The sequence below is a fragment of the Phacochoerus africanus genome, chromosome 14 (assembly GCF_016906955.1).
Source record: "Phacochoerus africanus isolate WHEZ1 chromosome 14, ROS_Pafr_v1, whole genome shotgun sequence".
NCBI lineage: Eukaryota > Metazoa > Chordata > Mammalia > Artiodactyla > Suidae > Phacochoerus > Phacochoerus africanus.
Genome location: NC_062557.1, coordinates 46,159,293 through 46,183,953, shown reverse-complemented (window position 1 = coordinate 46,183,953; position 24,661 = coordinate 46,159,293). Strand labels below are relative to the sequence as shown.

Below are 24,661 nucleotides of genomic sequence, written 5' to 3'. Positions count from 1 at the left end.
AGAAAAAAACTATTTAAGAAATCAAGGGAGTTTGCTGGTGGTCTAGTGTATAGGTCTTGGCACTTTGACCACTGCAGCGCAGGTTCGATCCCTGGTCTGGGAACTGAGAACCCACATCAAGCTGCTGCATGCTGTGGCCGAAAAGAAAAAAAAAAAAGAAAGAAAAAAGAAAGGAAGAAAGAAAGAAAGAAAAATCAAATTGCCAAGAGGTAAAAATAACATTATAATCACTTTCCTGAGGAGTGACCAACTTCTTTCGAATGAAAAAAGCTAAGGTAATAGTGTTACTAAATCACTATCCTAGTATCTGCTAGTACCTTGTCTTACAGGGCAGAATTGTAATGAAAAAATAATTCTCAGATAAAAATGACTTCAAATAGCCTAAGATAAAACTTCAGAGACTCTTTCTACTTGTCAGTACACCCGATAGGGTTTATTTTTTCAAATTTCATCTTTCTGGAATTCCTGCAGAAACTTAATTCCTAAACCAATCAAAGGAAGATCAGACCCAAGTGAAAGAGTTAATTGTAAATTAAATATTTTCCTTTACTTTTCTACTATATTGTTAAGATATTAAGGAATATACATTACTTTTAAAAATTTATGTTAAGAAGATAAAAAACATAATCCCATCTTCCAGAGAGCCTCTACTGACCCTTAAAAAACAAAAATAGTACATGAACATGGGGCACCATGAACTAAAAGAACGCCAAAGGAATAAAAAGTAAAAACCATCCTGCTTCACGGTCCTTAATATTATCATTACTTTCTTTCATTTTCTTTCAGGAAATACGTTTTTGCATTTACAAGTTTATCTATTATTTTTTTCATTTATGCTAAAGAAATCACATTATATTCTGCTGCAATTTTTTTTTTTTTGTCTTTTCTAGGGCTGCTCCCGCAGCATATAGAGGTTCTCAGGCTACGGGTCTAATCGGAACTGTAGCTGCCGGCCTACGCCAGAGCCACAGCAACGAGGGATCCGAGCCACGTCTGTGACCTACACCACAGCTCATGGCAATGCTGGATCCTTAACCCACTGAGCGAGGCCAAGGGTCAAACCTACAACCTCATGGTTCCTAGTGGGATCTGTTAACCACTGAGCCATGATGGGAACGCCTGCAATTTTGTTTTTTATAGTTCGTAAAATATCGAGTCTTTCCATATTACCAAATAGAAATCTACATTCTTTTTATTTTTTTATTATTTATTTATTTATTGTCTTTTGTTTTTTTTAGGGCCGGACCTGCAGCATATGGAGGTTCCCAGGCTAGGGGTCAAATCAGAACTGCAGCTGCCGGCCTACACCACAGCCAGAGTGATGCGGGATCTGAGCTGCGTCTGTGACCTACACCACAGCTCATGGCAACGCTGGATCCTTAACCCACTGAGCGAGGCCGTGGATCTAACCCATGTCCTCATGGATACTAGTCAGCTTCGATAACCACTAAGCCACAACTGCAACTCTTACATTCTTTTTAATATTTAAAATTATGACTATTGAATTTAATAAATTTCCTACTGATTAAAAAAAATTTTTTTTGGCTGTCAAATAAATGCTTCAATAAACATTCTTGCATATGTATTTTATTAAACTCTCTATATTTAAGGGTAAATGCCTAGCAGACTAGGTCAAAGTATCTTACATGAAAATTCTGATAGTGCTGAACTGCCCTCTAGAAAGACTTACATCAACTTACATTCTCAGCATACGGAGAACTCTACACTCTTGTCAATAATGGGTTACAAATGCTTCACTATTTGCTAATCTGACAGGTGAAAAATCATATCTCATTTCGATTTATATATTTTCTTTTGGGAATGTGGCTGACCCATCTAACTTTATGGTTCCAGTCACTCATTTTCTGCAAACATGTTTATATCCTTTGCCCATTTTTCTATTAGATTGTCTTTTTCTTATTTCTATTATCTTTGTATAGTAAGCAAATGAGTTATTTGTTACAGTTTCTAGTATTAGGTCTGGCTTAGGAAAGTCCTTTATTATCCTAAAATGTATAATTCACCCATACTTTATTCTAAACTTTTATAGTTTCTTTTTCTTTTTTTCTTTTTTCTTTTCCTTTTTCAGCCCCACCTGTGGCAAACGGAAGTTCCTGGGCCAGGGACTGAGTCTGAGCCACAGCTGAGATCTATGCCACAGCTGTGACAACACTGGATCCTTGACCCACTATGCTGCTGGGCCGGGGATGGAACCTGTGCCATTGCAGAGACAATGCCATATCCTTAATCCTCTGTGCCACAGTGGGAACTCCTAGTTACTTTTTCTATGTATAAAACTTTGATTCATTTGGAATTTACTCCAGATGGAAGGAATGAAATAGAAATAGAAATAGAGGGTCCCTCCCCCTACTGGCCAAAGGTTACAGCTCTGTTTATTTCATAATTCCTCCTTTCCCCGTTGATTTTATGGACTTCCCGTGTGACTCACAGCATAACTACTCGACACTGCTTCCTAGTGATTTAAAATAGCACTTTTATCAGAAACTAAATTTTCATGCATATATGGGTCTATATATGATATGAACTCTATTCTGCTCTATTGGTCTACTTTTTCTCCAGAATCAAACTGTCTTAATTATTCTAGCTTCCTAACAGACTTTAACATGTGGTAGAACTAGGCATCCTTTACTACTTATCTACATTTTCACATATTTTTTCCTTGGTTATTCTTGCATGTCTATAATTCTAAATAAACTTTGGGTTCATTTTGCCATTTAAAAAAATGAAGTAAACAACAAAAAACACTGTCATTTTCATCGGAATAGCATTCAATGCATAGGCTGATCTAGAGAAAAACCTCCCCATCCGAAAGCAGAGGAAATCTTATGTTCCTCAGTAGAGTTTTATACATATAGGTCCTATATGTTCTTACTAAATTTTACATTAAAAATTTTATAGTTTCTTCCATTGTATTTTCTAACAGATTATGTTCATGTGTAGGAAAACTACTTGCTTTTACATATTAAATTTGTAGGTCATCAATTTACTGAATTTGTCTCTAATTTTTTTAAGTTAGTTTCCTTGGTTGTATTAGGTGTATAATCTTATCACTGCTACATAATACAGATTTTTGTCTCTTCCTTTTCAATATTTTGTTTTTTCTTACTGTGTAAGTGAACAACCAAGAACTTACAAGACACTGTTAAACATCTGTGGGAACTGTGGATATCCTTGTCTTGTTTTTTTTTCTTTCAAGAGGAAAGATTTTAGTGCTTTATTTTTAAGTGTGATGATAGCTTTTAATCTGATACACACATTTTTGCATTAGGTAAATAAACTATCCTTCTATTCCTATTTTAATAAGAGTTTTAAAAATTAGAAATGATTGAATTTTTTCAATATTAAAAATACTTGCCTTCCTATTGTTACTACTATATTTTTACTACGCCCATGTAATTTAAGAGTTTATTCATTTTATTGGTATAGTTTTAATATTTCTTCAAACACAGTAAATACAGCAAATTACTTCTCTTCCATGTTCTCTTCAAAGCCTGATGAAAGCACACTCTAAACAACCATACTATTGCTTATGCATGACCACTGGCTATCTCACTGTCTCAGCTAGCTAGCAAGGTCTCCCACAGCAGAAGTACACTTACCGACTCACGAATATTATTCAATTTTACCAGGCAAAAGCAGGAGCTATTACACATTTTCAGAATTTTATAATACCAAGGGGGAAAAAAAGTAAAACAAGACAAATTTCTATAGCGTGGCATTTATCCTCTTAGAATATTCTCCTCTTTGTTCTCCTAAATACAGGAACATACTTTCTATTCATGGGCTTAAAAAAAAAACCAAAAAAACCTCCTATAAAAACATAAAAATCTCAAGCCAAATATATTACCTGCAATATGTCTCTATGTCGCTGTAATGTATGCATCAGTGCTGCATTCAAGGACGGGACACCTGCACTGTTAGTATATTCTGCCATTTTATCATTTACTCCTGTAAGCTAAAACAGAAAAAAAGAAAGAAAAAGAAAACCAATAAACATATTTTAGAAAGTACTATAAAGAGATAAATTATATATCTGTATGTCCTTCTGGCTAACAGAAAAAACAAAAACAAGAAGATAACAGACAAGGATTCAGTATTTCCCCAAAATAACCCATAAAAGCTAAATTAACATGCACAGAACCTGGGAATGGCTGTCATTAAAATTTATGTGGCCTGGGAGGCACACACCTGGAATGAAAGGGTGATTTCACTGACAATGTCTGCATTAATATAATCTAGTACTATATTTAACAAGTACACAGTTATTAGCAAAACAGCCAGCCATTTAACAGAAGGAACTTACCCTGGCCAAAAGCTGTTCAATCTCAATTGCCATAGTTTCAAACATTCTATCTTGGCTTGATCCATTTAAAAGGGGTGTTGTGTCAGAGCTAAAGAGAAGTTCAAGTAAAGAGAATCCATTATAAATATACTTTAAAATATATTTAATATCATAAACATACTTAATCCTTTAAAATATACTTAAAATAAGGTAGTTATTATTTTTTTTGTCTTTTGTCTTTTTAGGGGCACACCGACAGCATATGGAGGTTCCCAGGCTAGAGGTCCAATTGGAGCTGTAGCCGCCAGCCTATACCACAGCCACAGCAACGCCAGATCCTTAACCCACTGAGGGAGGCCAGGGATTGAACCCTCATCCTCATGGATACTAGTCGGGTTCGTTAGCCACTGAGCCATGACGGGAACTCCAAGGTAGTTATTCTTAAACAGGTCAAGTGGAACCCCTGAAACATTCTGTTTCTTAAGAAGGTATAATTTTTATAGACGTTTTAAAATAAAGATCACCTGTTCTAAATATTAAACACAGTATAAAATATAATTGAACATAAGACTGCCCCAAGCTTTAATATATCCAACCTTAATAATGCAAAGAAATTCTAAATGCCTGTTGACTATTTCACAAATGAAAGTAACATAAGCTATGGCAGTGCCCAATAAAATGCTGAAACTGAAGAAACAAACTATGTGAACTAAAACTACAGAACTATGTGGTACAGCATACAACAGGGGCAATAAAATGTACTGTGGATTATGTTAGATCTGTGAGGAATAACCTTTTACTTCCATTATGGTTCCTTAGACCTTAAATTCTCTCTTTCTTCCCTGACTCTTTCCAAGAAGAAATAAAATTGGGATTTAAATGATCCACAGATTAGTAACTAGCTATTAAATCATCAGGAACCGGCTTTAAATCTAACATGGACAGTCACGTCAAACAGGGAAGTTTCGGTACCAACCTTTAACATTTCCACTCACATCACACAACTGTTTCCGTTTTGCTTTGCAAAAGTATGGTGAACTGTCTTTTAAAATCTGAATAGTCAGTCCTAACATTTTACAAGTTACACATGCTTGACAGATTCAAATTCTAAAACCATCTGTCTTGAAAGATTCTTCTGTTTTTTTCTGAAAAAAACCCCCACTAATCTTCATTAGGTCCCCAAGTGGTACATGTTATCATATGGGCAGCTGCAGCTCAATACTGATCTTAGCTATACTGAACACGGATCAATGCCCTGACAGTAACTATGCTTTCCAATCTTACTCAAGACTTTATCTTGCCCTGTGACAGTGCTTGGGTGTGGTAAATGAAAATAGATTAAATCATCAGTTTAATAGCAAAAATTTCCCTTCCCCATCTACACATCTACAAGCAATAGTAACAAGCAGTAACACAGCCAAAAAGTAGCTAATAAGGAGGATTTAGGTTTAACTAGGTCCAAATTTTTATTTCTTTAAAAATTTTAATTTACTGGTCTTAAAATATATCAATTGAGAATCTATCTCATTCTTTAACATGTGTCAGAGCCAATGCAAGGTTCTGTGGTTATCATTTAAAATGTGCCCAGGCAAAACGCTGTATATACTACTAATACAGATCCTCCCCTCCCAGATACCTGCAAAAGAACAACAGGCCAATGATGTAAACTCCACGAGGAGGAAAACTGCCTATGTCTAATTTACTATTCTAGCACCTAGAATAGTGCCTGGCACACAGCAGATGCTCATTAAACACCTGTTAAATGAATGAGGAAACAAAAAAAATTTTTTTTAATTAAAAAAAATAAAAATACTTTATGGCTAAAAAACACTAACCATCATCTGAGCCTTCAGTGACTTGCACGTAATTTTTTTCTGGTGGAGGGTCTTGCTCCAGTATTGATGGCTGCTGACTGATCAGGATGGTGGTTGCTAAAGGCTGTGACTACAGAAATTTTAAAAAGTAAGACAGGGAGTTCCCGTCGTGGCGCAGTGGTTAACGAATCCGACTAGGAACCATGAGGTTGCGGGTTCGGTCCCTGCCCTTGCTCAGTGGGTTAACGATCCGGCGTTGCCGTGAGCTGTGGTGTAGGTTGCAGACGCGGCTCAGATCCCGCGTTGCTGTGGCCCTGGCGTAGGCTGGTGGCTACAGCTCCGATTGGACCCCTAGCCTGGGAACCTCCATATGCCGTGGGAGCGGCCCAAGAAATGGCAAAAAGACAAAAAAAAAAAAAGAAATATTCTAAATCTTTTTTTGTCATTTGAACAATCTTCACTGCATCTTCACCAGGAGTAGATTCCATCTCAAGAAACCACTCATCAGCAGTTCCCATTGTGATGCAGTGGGTTAAGGATCTGACATCGTTTCTGTGGTGGCATAAGTTTGATCCCTGGCACCGTGCGTTAAGGATCTGGCGTAGGTCACAGCTGTGGCCTGGATTCAATCCCTAGCTTGGGGACCTCCATATGCCAGAGGTGCAGCCAAAAAAAAAAACAGAAAGAAAGATATATGTGCATATATAAAATAAGTACATTAAAAATCATATATATTACATATAAATACATATTCATATATATGTCTATAAGAAACAACTCCTCATCCGTGAAAGTTTGATCATGAGATTGCAGCAGAAGGTAGTTTTCTTGCTGTTTCTGTCACATCTGCAGTTGCTTTGTCCACTGAAGTCTTGAACCCTTCAAAGTCATACATGAGTGTTGGAATCAAGTTCTTCCAAATTCCTGTTGATATTGATATTTTGACCTCTTCCCATGAATCATGAACGTTCTTTTTTTTTTTTTGTCTTTTTGCCTTTTCTTGAGCTGTTCCTGCTCAAGGTTCTCAGGCTAGGGGTCAAATCGGAGCTGCAGCTGCTAGCCTACACCAGAGCCACAGCAACACGGGATCCAAGCCGCATCTGTAACCTACACCACAGCTCACGGCAAGGCCAGATCCCCAATACACTGAGCAAAGCCACGGATCGAACCTGCAACCTCACGGTTCCTAGTCAGATTCGTGAACCACTGCGCCACAACGGGAACTCCAATCATGAACATTCTTTTTTTCTTTTTTTTTTTTTGTCTTTTTGCTATTTCTTGGGCCGCTCCCGCGGCATATGGAGGTTCCCAGGCTAGGGGTCAAATCGGAGCTGTAGCCACCGGCCTACACCAGAGCCACAGCAACGCGGGATCCGAGCCGCGTCTGCAACCCACACCACAGCTTACGGCAACGCCAGATCCTTAACCCACTGAGCAAGGGCAGGGACCGAACCCGCAACCTCATGGTTCCTAGTCGGATTCGTTAACCACTGCGCCACGACGGGAACTCCCAATCATGAACATTCTTAACAGTCTCTAGAATGGTGAATCTTTCCAGAAAGTTTTCAATTTTGACTTTACCCAGATCCATCAGAGGAATCACTATCTACGGAAGCCACAGAAATGTACTTCTTAAATAATAAGAGTTGAAAGCTGAAACCACTCCTTGATCTATGGGCTACAGAATGGACGTTGTGTTAGCAGACATGAAAACATTAATTTCATTCTACATCTCCATCGGAGCCCTGGGGGCAACCGGGTGCATTATTAATGAGCAGTCAGATTTTGAAAGGAATCTTCTTTTCTGAGAGTAGGTCTCATCAATGGGCTTCAAATAGTCAGTAAACCATGTTGTAAACAGATGTGTTGCCATGCAGGCTTTGTTGTTTCATTTATGGAGCACAGGCAGAGTGGATTTAGTACAATTCTTAGGGGCCCTAGGATTTTTTTTTTCCCCCCAAATAAAGTATAGTTGATTTACAGTGTTGTGCTTATCTCTGTTGCACAGCAAAGTGACTTGGTTATACATATGTATACATTCCTCTTTTTTTCTTCTCTTTTTTTTTGCCTTTACTAGGGCCGCTCCCACAGCATATGGAGGTTCCCATGCTAGGGGTCGAATCACAGCTATAGCCAGCGGCCTACGCCAGAGCTACAGCAACGTGGGATCCAAGCCGCACCTGCAACCTACACCACAGCTCACAGCAACGCTGGATCCTTGACCCACTGAGCAAGGCCAGGGACCGGACCTGAAACCTCAAGGTTCACAGTCAGATTCATTAACCACTGCACCACGACGGGAACTTTTTTTTTTTTTTCATTTTTAAAAGTTTTATTGAAGTGTAATTAATTTACAATGTTGGGATAATTTCTGCTATACAACAAAGTGATTCAGTTACACATGTGCACACATACATTCTCTTTCAGATTCTTTTCCCACAATAGATTATCACAGAATATCGGGTAGAGTTCTCTGTGCTATAGTAGGTCCCGGTTAGCCAATCATTTCATATACCTCAGAGTGCATATGCCAATCCCAAAACCCCAGTCCGCCCTCTCCTCAACTGTCCCCTTTGGTAACCATAAGTTTGTTTTCAAAGTCTGTGAGTCTTTTCTGTTCCGCAAATAAATTCGTTTGTATCCTTTTTTAAGATTCTACATATAAGTGATAGCACATGATGTTTATCTTTCAGTGTTTGAGTAACTTCACTTAGTATGATAATCTCTAGGTCCATTCATACCAGTCAGAGTGGCCATCATCAAAAACCTACAAACAATAAATGCTGGAGAGGATGTAGAAAAAGGGAACCCTCCTACACTGTTGGTGGGAATGCAAGCTGGTACAACCACTATGTAGAACAGTATCGAGGGTCCTTAAAAAACTAAATATAGAACTACCATATGATCCAGCAAGCCCACTACTGGGCATCTCTCTAGAAAAGAACCATAATTCAAAAAGATACATGCACCCCGCTCTTCATCTCAGCACTAGTTACAATAGCCAAGCCATGTAAGAAACCTAAATGTCCATCAACAGAGGAATGGATAAAGATGTGATACATATATAAAATGGAATACTACTCGGCTATAAAAAGAAGGAAATATACATTCCTTTTTATATTCCTTTCCATTATGGTTTATCCCAGGAGACTGGATATAGTTCCCTGTGCTATACAGTACGACCTCATAATCTACCCACTCTAAATGCAATAGTTTGTGACTACTAGCCCCAAACTCCCAGTCCATTCCTCTCCACTCTTCTCCAAGTCTGTTCTCTAAGTCTTTGAGTCTATTTCTGTTTTGTGGATAGGGTCCTTTGTGCCAATTTTAGATTCTACATATAAATGATATCATATGGTATTTGTCTTTCTAACTTTTTTCATTTAGTATAATTATCACTAGTTACGTCTATGCTGCTGCAAATGGCATTATTATTATTTTTTCTTATTAGGGTTGCACCTGCAGCATATGGAAGTTCCCAGGCTAGGGGGTCAAATTGGAGCTGCGGCTGCTGGCCTATGCCACGGCAACAGCCACATGGGATCCAAGTCGATTCTGCGACCTACACCGCAGCTTACAGCAACACCAGATCCTTAACCCAATGAGCAAGGCCAGGGATCAAACGTGCATCCTCACGGATACTAGTTGGATTCTTAACCTGCCGAGCCATAACAGGAACTCCTATTTTGTTCTTTTTTTATGGCTGAGTAGCATTCCACTGTACATATGTACATCTTCTTAATCCATTCCTCTGCTGATGGACATTTAGGTTCTTTCCAAGTCTTGGCTACTGTGAATAGTGCTGCTATGAACACAGGGGGACATATAACCCTTTGAATCATTGTTTGGTCCAGGTATGTTCCCAGGAGTAGGATCGCTTGATCATACGGTAATTCTATTTCTGGTTTTCTGAGGAACCTTCACGGTGGTTGCATAAACTTACATTCCCACCAACAGTGTATAAGTCTTCCCTTTTCTCCACACCTTCCAACACTGTTGGGACTTTTAAATGTTATTGTTATTTGCAGACCTTTAAATGACAGCGAATATAACCGGTATGAGGTAGTACCTCATTGTAGTTTTGATTTGCATTTCTCTAATAATTAGGGATGTTGAGCATCTTTTCACATGCCTACTGGCTGTGTATCTTTGGAGAAATGTCTGTTTAGGTCTTTTGTCCATTTTTTCAATTGGGCTGAAGGGCCTAGGATTTTTGGAATGGTAAATGGGCACTGGCTTCAACTTAAAGTCACCAGCTGCTTTGGCCCCTAACAAGAGAGTCAGCCTGACCTTTGAGGCTTTGAGGCATCAGCTTCTCTTTAACTGTCAAAGTCCGAAATGGCATCTGCTTCCAGTAGAAGGCTGTTTTGTCTACATTGAAAATCTGCTGTTTAGTGCAGCCACATTCATTAATTACCTTAGCTAGATCTCTTAGATAACTTGCTATAGCTCCTATAGCAGCACTTGCCACTTCACCTTGCACTTTTTTTTTTTTTGCATTTTGCTTTTTAAGGCTGCACCTGCGGCGCATGGAGGTTCCCAGGCTAGGGGTCGAATCAAAGCTGTAGCTGCCGGCCTATGCCAGAGCCACAGCAACGCGGGATCCAAGCTGCGTCTGCAACCTACACCACAGCTCACAGCAATGCAGATCCTTAACCCACTGAGTGAGGGGGCCAGGGATTGAACCCGCAACCTCATGGTTCCTAGTCAGATTCGTTTCCACTGCGCCACGACAGGAAACTCCTTACCTTCTACTTTTATGTTATGAAGATGGCTTCTTTCCTTGAACCTTAGCTACCTTCAAACATTTCTTCTGTAACTTCCTTGCCTCTCTCAGCCTTCACAGAATCAAAAAGAGTTAGGGCCTGGCTCTGTGTTAGGCTTTAGCTTAAGCAAATGTTGTGGTTGGTTTGATCTTCTATTCAGACCACTAAAACTTTCTCCATATTAGCAATAAGGCCTTTTGTTCTCTTATCATTCAAGTGTTCACTGGAGCAGCACTTTTCAATTTCCTTGGGAGAAACTTTTCCTATGCATTCAGAACTCAACTGTTTACCACTACAGGCCTAGCTTGCAGCCTATATCGACTTTCTTTTTTTTAAATTTATTTTTAAATGATTTTTATTTTTCCCATTACAGCTGTTTTACAGTGTTCTGTATATGGACTTTCAACACGCCTTCCCCACCAAGCTTAATCATTTCCAACTTTTTATTTAAAGTAAGAGAAATGTGACTCTACTTGAATACTTAGAGGTCACTGTATGGTTATTAATTGGTCTAATTTTAATACTCTTGGGTCTCAGGGAATAGGGAGGCCTGAGCAGAGGGAAAGAGATAGGAGAACGACCTGCTCGTGGAAGGTCGTTTATCAATTAAGTTCACCATCTTAGACGGGTGCAGTTTGTGGTGCCCCAAAACAATTAAAACAGTAACATCAAAGAATCACTGATCACAGCTCACCAGAGCAAATATATACTAACAATGAAAAAGTTTGAAATGTGAGAATTACCAAAACATGAGCAAACACTGTTGGAAAAATGGCACAAATAGACTTGTTCAACACAGGGTTGCCACATACCTTAAATTTGTAAAAAATGCAGTATCTGTGAAGTACAACAGAGCAAAGTGCAATAAAACAGGGTAGGCCTGAACTATGATCATGATACACAGAGAATATAGAAAAGGCATCATGTAACTGCATCTCTCAACACTTTGGAGTTTTAAAATTGCACACACACACATTCTGGCAGTCAAATGGGAGACTTACATTCAGGAAAAATGCTTTCTAGTGATAAAATAAGTTTACTCATAGAAAAGCACATTCCTCATTCTCTACATGGCGAGAGCAAAGCAATGCACTGCAATCGAAGCTATGTGACATGCCGAGAGCTTTTAGTTCTTAGAATCAATAATGTTTTAACTCTGCTACCTATACTTCTTTAATAGTATGCCCTTATAAAAAGTAGCAACACTGGCTATAGCACTGAATGAGTCTTTTGTTGGAATGTACATAGCATGGGCTCTGAATATAGAAAGTTCTGGGTTCAAATCAAAACTATTTTTATTATTCCTAGGTGAAAAATATCCCACCCGCCACCAATCCTCAGGAAGGTACGTAAAATAGAGGATACCAATAACTGCAACTAGCAATTCCACTGCCAGATACATAAAAATGTTCCCACAGCCTGTATATAAAGGTCTTAAAACTTCCTCAACACAGGGTTGGCATGATGAACACTCTTGTGTCAGCTATCAAAATTATTATTAATTAGCAAAAATTAGAAACAATGTCCATCTACAGAATAAACTGTGATATTATACACAACAAATGAATATACTCCACTTAAATGTATCCATAGCCTAATCTCAAAAACAATGTTAAACAAAAAAGCAAGTTGCAAAATAACTATGGTGGGACACTATGAACAGTGTAGGAACACAAACATACATAGTAAAAATATAAGGACACTATGAGGAGAGAGAAAATAGGGTGCCATTAGGGGCTTCAAATTGAATTGGTAATGATTATTTCTTAAAGTGAGAGACAGGCACATGGGAAGACATTACAATAGTCTTTATATCTTTCTAAGTGTCTTAAATACTTCCTAATATTTTTTCCTAGTTATAATCTGATTTTATTTATTTTCTTTTATTTTTTAATGATTTTTATTTTTTCCATTATAGTTGATGTACAGTGTTCTGTCAATTTCTACTGTACAGCAAAGTGACCCAGTCATACATATATACGTATATATATTTTTCTTTTTCTCGCATTATCCTCCATCATGCTGCTTCACAAGTGACTGATATAGTTCCCTGGGCTATACAGTGGGATTTCATTGCTTATCCACTCCAAATGCAATAGTTTGCATCTATTAACCCCAAACTCCCAGTCCATCTCACTCCCTCCCTCTTCCCCTTGGCAGCCACAAGTCTGTTCTCCAAGCCCATGAGTTTCTTTTCTGTGGAAAGGTTTACTTGGGCTGTCTATGAAATGCCAGATATAACTTCCTAATATTTTTTTCCAAATTTATTTATTTATTTTTAACTTTATTTTTATTTATTTATTTTTATTTCTTAAATTATTTTTATTTTTTCCATTTACAGTGTTCTGTCAATTTTCTACTGTACAGCAAAGTGATCCAGGCACACATACATGTATATATGCTTTTCCTCACATTATCCTCCATCATGCTCCATCATAAGTGACTAGATATAGTTCTCAGTGCAACTTCCTAATATTTTTTGAAACAAGTAGCTGGTCTAAAGCGAAGTTCAAAGATAAGAACAGATTTTCACATATTTAAAATAGCAGTATACCACTTTCTCAAAAAAGAACTAAAATTTAAAATAGCTTGGGTCATTAAGAGTGAAGATATATACTACATTAGATTCATCCTAGAATAGCAGTAGGTATACTTCACTTTTGAGCAGTTCCTCAGATTCATTTAGCAATGAGAAAATATAAGAAATACAACGGGGGCAGAGCAACCACATTTCCTTATTTTGGCTGAAAAAGGAACTTATTTCTGATGTGAACTCATTCTTAAGCCTTAGTGTTTTCCTCCTGACATGAACACAATCTTTGCCTAAGGATCCCAAATAAATGTTAGTCTCAAGAATTAAGAATTTTTATAAGTAATTTTTAATAATACCCCAAATTTAATTTGCAGAGTTATATATTTTATTTTATTTTTCAATGCTTTAAAAACACGATATAATTTTAGGCATAAGAGAGAGAATCTGGTAGTACCTATACCTGTCGCGTCTTCCATCTCGGGCACTGCTGTGACTGTAACTTGTACAGAGTTTACTGAAGGAAACTAGTTTCAGGTCAAGTTCATTTTCCAGCTGCCGAGCCTGTTTCCTGAGATCTTTAATAAAATTATAAAAGCAAATAATCAGACATAAAAAGTCCATCAGTAGATACAAAAAAAAAAAATCACAAAACTTTTCCTAAGAAAACAAACTATGAAAATTATCATATATCTCGATTCTCTCTTATAGAAAAATGTTAAAAGAAGCAAACCAAATACCTACCTGGGAAAGAAAACTGTCACTTACTTAAACTCCAGGTGGGGCAAAAAAGGGTGAAACAGTGGGAAATGCATAATTTCAGCTTTACCCAAAAGATAGCTAGACAACCAATGTTGTTCTAATATCCCTGAAATTATTCTATAGCAATAACTAAAACTTTGTAATTCAGGGGAAAACAGAAGAGACTACAAATCACTAAGGAACTGAATAGGGTTTATGACCAGCATCATATCAATTTACCAGCTAACTTCATAAAAAAAAACCATCACTGTTTTTGACAGGGACTTTCCTATCTCTTTATGTTCCAAAGCTTTATAAACCTTATGAAATTCTTTTTCTTTCTTTTTTTTTTTTTGGTCTTTTGTCTTTTCAGGGCTGCACCCTCGGCCTGGTTCCCGGGCTAGGGGTCTAATCAGAGCTATAGCTGCCGGCCTATGCTAGAGCCACAACAACACAGCATCCGAGCCACATCTGCAACCTACACCACAGCTCACGGCAACGCTGGATCCTTAACCCACTGAGCAAGGCCAGGGATCGAACCCGCAACCTCATGGTTCCTAGTCGGATTCGTTAGTCACTGCGCCACGATGGGAACTCCATGAAATTCTTAATAGTAGAGTGAGTAAGTGAGTGTAAAGAAAAATAATCATTGACAAAGACTTTAAAAATTGTTTTTCAATAAGCTTGCTAAGGAGTTTCTGCTGTGGTGCAGCAGGTGAGGGATCTGGCATTGTCTCTGTGGCAGCATGGGTTTGAAACCCGTCCTGGCATGGTGGGATCTGGTATTGCCACAGCTGTGGTATAGGTCATAGCTGTGGCTCAGATTCAACCCCTGGCCTGTGAACTTCCATATGCTGTTAAGGTGGCCAAAAAAAAAAAAAAAAAGCTTGCTGAAAGATATTTGGAGAGGCTAAATTTAACAGTAAACAATGTACTCCAACAAATATGACAGAAATAAGAACCTAAGTTTTAAAAGAAGAGAAGCAAACAAGCATGCAGAGGAACTGGTGTAATAATAGTTTGGCATCTAGGTGGCTGAGTGAAGCCAGTCTGTTAACACATATCTAGATGTGTGTACTCTCATTCACGGTGAAGCAGAAGTCAAAATAAAAGGGCTGAAATACTGAAGGCATAGCATAAAGATCTCATCTTTCAGGGATAAGGAATATTAAATACTATTCCAATAATATCATCAGCAACGAGAAGCAGGAAGCAGCATGCAGGAAATACAGTGGAGCACATTCTCCAAGAGATCAAACCTCAGAATCTCAGCTCAGCCTGAAGTTCTGAGGTTCTAAGAACTGGCTCTGAGATTTATTCACAATCTATTTAACCTATGAATCTCTGCTTTTTGCTTTTCAAACCCCTACCTTCAGGGTTTTCCTATGCGTTAGTAATCACGTGCTTAAAGCACCTGGCACAGAGTAGACTGTCAATAATAAGCTGCTATAATTCCTTTAGCATGACACTTCCAAAAAGTCAGCCCAACGACTTATACTAAAGCTAACCAACAGACACTTCTACATAATTTTAAAGTATTTTCTAGCTAGCACATACACATTTCAAATAAGCCTTTTAATACGTTTTAAACTATAAGCATGCTTCTCTGTAATCAGGAACTGTCTTCTCTAGCAGAAAACGTCAAGTAAAAGCATTCTCAAAGTATGACGAGCAGGTATGGATGAACTCAGAATTAACTATTTTAGATCAAGTGGCCGACAGTGACAATACTGCCATTTGTGGTGGTTTCCAGAGGTTTCAGTGGGTAGCAAGAGGAAACTGGTTAAAATGGAAAAGGATTCAAAAGAGTTTCTATCTTGCAGTAAAGCAGAGACAACTGAAAGAAAAAGGTGAGCCTTTTCTGATCTTTGTTCATCATCATGGTCCAGGAACGAGTTTTACATGAACCTACTTTATCGAACCGTAATTTCAGGAATTAAATAAACGTATTGGTCAAATCACGCGATGGTTTTTTGATAGAAGAGATACAGCAATAGTGCAATAATTACAATTAAATGCAATAATTACAAGTCACACTGGTTCTCTCAACTTTCTCTTTTTAACAAAACCGATCTCCAGAACGGAGGGTGGTTATTCCCTCTGCCTTCAAATGCGACTCGACACCCAGTCCTAGAAGTCCCAGCCTGAAGCTGCCAAGGAGGAAGACATTCCGCTCACACAGCTTCCTTCGATGGACCGGCCTGACAAGTTCCTCCTTTCTCTTTTCCTACTCAATTATCCAACAGTGACTCAAAGGCGCTAACTCCTCCAGCCTCCTGGGCTCGGGATATTCTCGCTCAACCCTCGTTTCCTCCCAGAGTTCATACTCCAAATCCCTCGTTCGAGTTCTGCTACCCCCTCAACCCAGCTTTCCTCCGGCGACTCAGGCCTTCTTCCTCTCGGTCCCGGCTCAGCTCTCTCCGCCCAACCACTGCTCCAGGTCCGGCTTGCCGCTCAGGGCAGCCCCCTCCCCAGACCATACGGTCTCTAGAGCCCCCAGGCCCAGGGGCACCCACTAGACCAGCTCCACCCCTCAGCTCGGGCGCTCCAGAAGCCAGGCTCTTCTCTCTGCAGCGTCCCTCAAGACCTGTCTTCACTCAGTCCCTCTGCGTCTCAGCGAGACTAACCGAGGTCTCCACTCACCTTCCCAGTAATTGCTGGTTCCTGCCGCCATCTTTGTTGTCCAACGTCAGGCGGGATAGGAGAGCGGAGGCGATGCGAGCCAGAGAGTCACCTCCACGCCTTCTTCCGCCTGGCGCCAGGGCCGATGGGATACGTGAGCCTCCAGATACACCGCCACCTGGCGGTCAATTCATTATTTTACACCTTTCTGAAAACCAGGTTTAGAGTCTGACGCTCCCTGACATCTTTCTGGTGTTCACATCCGCTCTCCGCGCCCGAAACTGGCATACTCACCCTCAGCTGGACTAATTCTCTCTTTAGCAGGTACCTTCTAGGCTGAGAAGAACGTTATCCTTAGACGCAACTACCTGTTTTGTTCACCTTCTCTCAAATGTGTATCTTCAGCCAGCCTCTTTTTTTCGGGGCCAAAGGCTCTTTTCTTCCCACGACCAACCTCTTCATCCTACCTCCCCCTGTGCTCCGCTATCCCACATTTCTAACTTATGCCCTCCTCTCCACTGGCCGCCTTTTCCTCTGTCTAGGAGTCCCAGCCCTCTTTCCTTTCTAGCCAACAAATATATGAAGCGTATTCTAACTGCTTCAACGTGCCTCATCTTGACCCCTCAACCTGCTAAAATCAGATGTCCAGAGCCACCCTTTATAGATAGATAAATTATCCCAACCTACTTGTGTCCATTTTTCGCTAGTTCTGGTGAAGTGTAGAAACCTTTCCTCCTGCAGAGTTTTTAAAATCACACCTGCGCCTTTACTCACTACCATTTATAGTTGTCTTTAATATTTCCCCTATGTTCCCTGAGAACCACATCATATAATATTATAATCTTTGCTTTGACTGTCAAACATAGATTTTAAAAGAAGGAAAGCCATATTTTTTGTTTACTGATACATTTTTTTTTTACTCTTCCAATTTTTCTTTCTTTCTCCCTGATGTTCCAAGATTCCTTTTTTATCATTTTCTTTCTGTTTCAAAAACTTCCTTTAGCCATTTGTTAAAAGAGTAGATCAGCTGGAGACAAATTCTATTATTTTTTCTTCATCTGAGATGTCTTGATTTCCCCTTCCTTCCTGAAAAATATTATTGCCGGATATAGAATCTGGGGTTGACAGTTTCTTTTTTTCAGCACTTGAAAAGTGGACTAATTCCTTCCTGCTTCTACAAGTTCTAATGAGAAACTGAATTGTTTTTCCATTATAGCTAAGAGATTGTTCTCTCTGCTTTAAAAACTTTTTTTTTTTTTTTTTTTAGTTTTCAGAAAGTTGATTATGGTGTGTTTTAGCATAGATTTCTTTGGTTTTATACTGTTTGGGATTTTCTCAGCTTCTTGAATCTTAGGTTTATGTCTTTTGACACATTTGGGAAAGATTTTCAGAGATTACTTCTTCTAATACTTTTTCTGCCTCTATCCTGTTATTCTTCTCTTGGGACTCCGATGATGTGACTCTTAAATCTTTTTGTTATAGTCCTACGTATCCCTAAGGCACTACTCATTTGTTCAGTCTATTTTCTATTCTTTAGATTGGGTAATTTCTACTGTTCTGTCTTCAAGTTCATTGATAGGCGTGTCTTTCCTCTGTCCCCTCCATTCTGCTGTCAAGCCCATTCACTGAGTTTTTTAATTATTGTATTTTTCAGATTAAAAATATCCATTTGGTTCCTCATTATCTCTTCTATTTATTTGCTGAGACTTTGCATTTCTTTCCCAAGACTCTTTTTATCATTTGTTCTAAGATTTTTTGTAATTGCTCATTGAAATGTTTTTATTATATCCTTGTCAGACAATTCCAATGGGTGTTTCATTTTGATGTTGGTGTTTGTTGTTTCTTCTTGTTCAAGTTGAAAATCTCTGGGTTCTTGGTATAATGAATGGTTTTAAATTTGTACCCTGGAAGTTCCCTTTGTGGCTCAGTGGTAACAAACCCAGCTAGTGTTGGGAGACATGTTTCTACAATCTTTTCTTAGTCTCCCTGTTTCTGTTTTCTATGCTGAAAACTCCATCTTGTCCTGCTTTACCTTTACCCTGTATTGCTGCTTGAAAAACAGTCACAGTGCTGGTAAATAACTTAAGCTTAAGAACAAAGACCAAAAGGCATTGAGTTATTTATGTGGTCAGCTGAATGAGGACATAATGCGTTGGTCCGGGCATGCTGGACTTGTGCAGATAGGCATGCAATTTGTACAGCATATGTCCTGTTAAAATAAGAGGAAGAGGAGCCTCATGGCCCCAGGGGGTTTATGAAGGGTCGTTAATGGGATATGCATCAGCAAGGAGAACAAGATGCAAACCTAGGCACACCGGGTTGTTGGTTGTCACAGGCCATCTGCAGAAGCACAGTGGTGATTCTCTAGATGCTATGCATAGATAGCTTCCTCAAAATGCCTAAAGTTCAGAGTAAAAGCTTAAGCAGCTACCAGCTACATGACTTTTAAAAAAATTAAAAAAAACTATATCCTGCACAGTCCTCTACTCATTTGACATAATCCTAAAAAACACAATAAAAGCAATATCGTTTCTTGAGGTGGTGCTCTTGGTCCCTGAGACCTTGAGTACCCCAGTTCCCACCTTTGATTAAGATAAATGTCTCTATGTCTTGTTTTATGTTAACCTTTTCTTAAGTTTCACAGCAACCGTTCTTCAGCCCTCACCTTCTGAGCTGCTCTCGGCAAACTAGCATCCATGAGGATGTGGGTTTGATCCCTGACTCTGCTCAGTGGGTTAAGAATCCAGTGTTGGAGTTCCCGTCGTGGCACAGTGGTTAACGAATCCGACTAGGAACCATGAGGTGGCAGGTTCAGTCCCTGCCCTTGCTCAGTGGGTTAACCATCCGGCATTGCCGTGAGCTGTGGTGTAGGTCGCAGATGCGGCTCGGATCCAGTGTTGCTGTGGCTCTGGTGTAGGCTGGCAGCTACAGCTCCGATTAGACCCCTAGCCTGGGAATCTTCATATGCCGCAGGTGCGGCCCAAGAAATGGCAAAAAAGACAAAAAAAAAAAAAAAAGAATCCAGTGTTGCTGTGAGCTAAGGTGTAGGCTGAAGATGCAGCTGGGATCTGGTGTTGCTGTGGCTGTGGTGTAGGCTGGCAGCTCCAGCTCCAATTCAACCCCTAGCCTGGGAACTTCCATATGCCATGGATGCAGGCCTAAAAATACAAAATAAAATAAAATAATAAAAAATAAATAAATGTGTACCCTGGATATTTTAGGTATGAAAAGACTCTGGATCTTATTTTCAACCTCCATTTAAGCAGAACTCCTCTGACACTATGCTGGGGGGAAAGTTGGAGAACTGCCTGTTACTACCAGGTGGGAGTGAAAGTTCAGGCTCTCCCTTGGCCTTTGTTGATACCCCAGGTGGGGAGGGTGACTTGTTACTGCTCCTCACTGACACCAAGGCAGAGGGCCTCATTACCACTGTGTAGTAGTCAGAGTCTTAGCTGCCCCCATGGCCTTCTTTGATACAACCCAGCAGTGGGGAAGAGGGCTTTATTACAGTCAGGTGAAGGTGGAGTCGAGGCTCCCTATTCAGCCTTTGCTAGCATAGGGTAGATATAGGCCTCAATTTTTTTCTGTAGCAGTTGACTGGAGTGATACAATTATTATCTAAAACTATTCTGTCTTGGTAGTTGGCTCCTTTCTTGGTCCCTTTCTTTGGGCTTTTTTTTTTTCTTTTGTCTGCATCCTTTGGTATTCCAGTGTTGCCAGCATCTTCAGCACCCACTATAGGATATATGAGACAACAATTATTATGGGGTATTATATGAGGCAAAAAGAAAACCCAGGGAACTCACCACTGTGTCGTTCTTTGGATGCTTGAGGTCCTTGGAGGTGCCTGCCTTCTTCTCTGCACCTGAGTCTTCTTGTTTCATAAATAATGCATGAGGGTTTGGGCGTTTTGTTGGTTTGTTTCTGTTGGGCTCAGTGGGAGGAATAGAAGAGAACTACATCTACACCATCTTGTCCACAAGTGAAAGCCTCCCTTGAATAGATTTTAAGTATCTGCTAAAATTCTTCATCTTGTCTTTTACTTTCTTGAATTTATTCCTTGCCATTATTTTAAAGTTTCTGATAACTGAAAAACCTGTAACTCCCACGGGACTGTTTCTATATTTTTCTTGATCTTTCACCATTTGACATATAATAATAAAAGTAACTTTTAACTGGATGCAGTATGTTATAGATTAGAATTTGTAGTAATCACTTGAGGCTCGCAAAGTCACCTTTCTCCAGACACAGTTTACTGCTGCTTCTTGCAGCAGCAGAAATTATTACAACATGGCAAAGTATAATTCAGTAAAACTTTGTCATTTTGTTTTTTCTAGGGCTGCACCTGCAGCATACAGAGGTTCCCAGGCTAGGGATCCAATCGGAGCTGTAGCCGCCAGCCTGCACCACAGCCACAGCAATGCTGGATCCTCAACCCACTGAGTGAAGCCAGGGATTGAACCCGCAACCTCATGGTTCCTAGTCAGATTTGTTAACCACTGAGCCACAATGGGAACTCCTCAAAACTTTAAATTATTTAAAAAAAATAAAGACCGGGTTCAGGCACTAAATTAAAAACAAAAAACAAAAAAACGCGTCGTGAAAATTTCATTATCCTCCCGCCCCTGAACTCCCCTTGCTAGGATCTTGACCCCCTCAGTCCTTATTTTAGTAGTCCCCAATCCTTCAACAGCTTTTCTGGTTGTTGTTTTAATCCAAGCTTTTCTAATTATTCTCAATGGGAAAGTCTCTTCTGTTTCAAACCAATCCACCTATAGCTGAACATAGAGCTGTCATCTTATTGTTTTCTAACTTACTTGTAGATTGTTTTGCATTTTCACATGCACAATCCTATCTACAAATAATGACCAATTTGTTCCTTATCAATATTTGTTTCAGTTATTTATATTTCCATGCCTCATGGCTGAGGTCTCTTCTGTCAATAAAACAAAGTTCGGGTGCTTCAGCAGGGTTTTTGTTGGTTGCTTTTGGTGACAGGGAGAGATGGTTAACATTCCGATTTTGCAGTTTTCCTTTATCTTGCAGGACTTTAAATAGTCCTCTTTTTGGCTTCCATCACCTAATTTGTCAAAGGGTGTTTCTCCTTTTTTCCTTCCCCAAAAGCTACGTGTATCAGAAATTGCTCCCTTCAATTACACCAGCCCCTTTAAATTGAACTCATTTTGAAACCCCTTCTCTACAGTTTGCGCTCCGATGGCTTGACACGTTTTTTTCCAGACCATTCAGCAGTTTTACACTAACTTCAGGTGCACTTACTGTCTTCCTCGTCTGTCTTCCTTGCCGTTCATCTCCCTCTCCCTTCTCTCCACAAAGCCTTGCACTGGGGCGAGGCTGAGGCAGGCATATGAGAGTATATACTGAGATTTGGTGATTTTTTTTCTCATTTTAGTGTTAGTTTGACGTTTCAAACTTCTCCAGCCTCAAGTTACACTGAGGTTTCTGTATAGAAAACCTTTACCTTTTCTTTTTTTTCCGCAGTGAAATATTGGGAGACAGGAGGTAGTGTAGGTTGCCACTCATGTTTTCAGTTACCTGGACATTCACCCTCATTCTTGAAAGATAGGTTCAATATAGAATTCGCTGTTGGAAGTTAATGTTCTCCCTGGCGCTTTCAAAGTATATTTATACCGTACTGGTAAATTATAAAGCCTTTGAAATTAATTTCTTTTCCCTCTGACTGCTTTACATTTTTTTTCTCCTTGTCTTTGGTGCCAGCATCTCACTGACGTGTCTAGGTGTGGATGTTTACTTTTTCTGGCTTGGATGGGGTTTCTTTAATCTACAGATACCATTTATCAATTTTGGAACATTGCCCCTTGAGAATTTTAAGTTTCCTATGCTTCATTCTTTCTCCCCTTTCCCTCTAGAACTGATTATCAAACATGCCTTTGTCATTTTTACTCTCTTCTTCCTATTTTCTACTGTTTTGTCTTTGTGCTGCCAAACAGAATCTCTATGGATTTACCTTCTGGTTTCTGCTTCTCTGTGTCCAAGCTGCCATTGCAACTATCCATTGAATTGTAGTTTCTGTACTCGCATTTCTAGAAATTCTATTATTTTATGGTTTCCCATAATAGTCTCAGGTTTACCTTTGATTGCTTTGAAAACAGTAAGTTTTTTGTTGGTTTTTGCATCTGAAGCTAGTGAACTTTTTCTGCTTTATTACTGGTAGTGTCTTTCTTTCTCTTCCTGCTTGGTTATATGTCTATGTTGGTCATTGCTCTTGAAAAATAGTGAGATCTCCAAATCTAGGATAGAGATACCTTCCACTGGAGAAGATCTGAATTTAACCCAGTCACCTAGAAGCAGTCCCATGTGGCTTGATACCTCACCACCCAGGCTATGCATACCTGGCTAGGTTCATGTTTTCTCCAATGCCCACTACTTTTCAAATGGATTCCATTCAAGTCCTGCTGAGTAGCAAATTGCATAATCCTCTTTTCCCTTCCCAGTACCCACATCCTCCAAATAAAAGTCCAGCAGCTAATTCTGTATTTGCTTTTCTGTAAATACAAATATTCTAAAATTATTTTAATCTAGCAGTCATCCAATCAGCTATTACTGTCATACACCCACTCCCCATCTATCCCATCCCCTAACTATCTTTAGGATCAATTCCTCTGGGCACCTGACATCTTTCAAACACCAAATCAGAAACCTATTTTATCTTGAAAAACTCTAATAAGGAATCATACAATAATGAATGATAATACTTACAGTATTGCAGTAACTCCAAATACTCAAAATTAGTGGTGGTTCAGACCTAGCAATCTAGACCTTCCCTGTGGCCCCTTCACCTTGGTTCAACTTGTTTGACAATCACAGAATATAATTCATGTTAAAACAATTTCTATTTAATCCATAATCTCTTTCTCCATGTTCCACCTTAAATATCTCCTCTTTCTACTTGTTTTTCACCTACATCTTTGACTATATCACAACCTCTTCATGTTGCTTCTAACTGAATCCATAAATTGTCTTTAGCTGAATTTGAGGCATCCATTTCAATATACTCCCATTTCCAGTTACCACAGTCATTCCAATACACTCCCATTTCCAGTCACCACGGCCATCCAGTTCCGAGTCAAACACCGTATTAGGCCTATTGCTAACATTATTTCACTTAATCCCCACTGCAATCCTATCAGGTATTATTCCTTAACCAGTAGAGAAACTGAGACCCAGAGAATGTTAAGAAATGTGTACAAAACAAAGTCACATAAGAAGCAAGTGACAGAATCAAGGGTCAGTCATGGATTGGTTCCACTCCAAAGTCCATACTCAAATCTCCAGGTTATACTTCCTCTATAGCAGACCTTCTCTCTCTCTTTTCTTTTTTTGCCACTCCATGGCATATGGAATTCCTGGACCAGGGATCAGAGCAACCTATGCTGCAGGTCCGTAACCCACTGTGCCAGGCTGGGGATCGAACCTGCGTCCCAGCACTCTGAAGACACTGGCCATCCTGTTGTGCCACAGCGGGAACTCCTACAGCAGACTTTCTTTTTAGAGGAACCAGTTACTATTACAGAAGTATATATTTTCATTTCTATTTCTCTGGTTGGGGGTATGAGTCCCTTGTCAGCAGAGCCCATGTTTTTTTACATAGCTTGGCTTTCCCAATTCCTATTAGGGCAGCAGTATCAACAAATTATTGCTAAATGAAAAGGGGATATTGAATTGATTACCACTATGCCCTCAAGTGTCAGGACACATAACTTGGCTCATCTGTAAAAAGAACCAAAGTTTGAAATGAGCACATAAACCTTTCAATGGCTACTTTTGTTATATTCACTGTGGAGTGACTGGGCATATAGCAATCTAGCTGAGCTGCGGCTACTATGTAATTATTCCAGAAACACAG

General features: G+C 39.4%; 1 protein-coding gene across 2 annotated transcripts in view; it reads right to left on the bottom strand.

Moving 5' to 3' along the window:
- The window catches only part of GOSR1 (golgi SNAP receptor complex member 1), a 55,263-nt gene extending 38,372 nt beyond the window's left edge, over positions 1 to 16,891 (bottom strand). The window contains exons 1-4 of one of the 2 annotated variants that reach the window (XM_047757333.1): positions 16,798 to 16,891; positions 13,871 to 13,991; positions 4,325 to 4,412; positions 3,869 to 3,976 (exon numbers count right to left, since the gene is read on the bottom strand). In XM_047757333.1, coding sequence (XP_047613289.1) covers positions 3,869 to 3,976; positions 4,325 to 4,412; positions 13,871 to 13,991; positions 16,798 to 16,828 — 348 coding nt within the window. In that variant the 5' untranslated portion in view covers positions 16,829 to 16,891. The remainder of the gene's footprint in view (positions 1 to 3,868; positions 3,977 to 4,324; positions 4,413 to 13,870; positions 13,992 to 16,797) is intronic. The other variant, XM_047757334.1, reaches the window with a different exon arrangement.
- Positions 16,892 to 24,661: the final 7,770 nt, after the last annotated feature.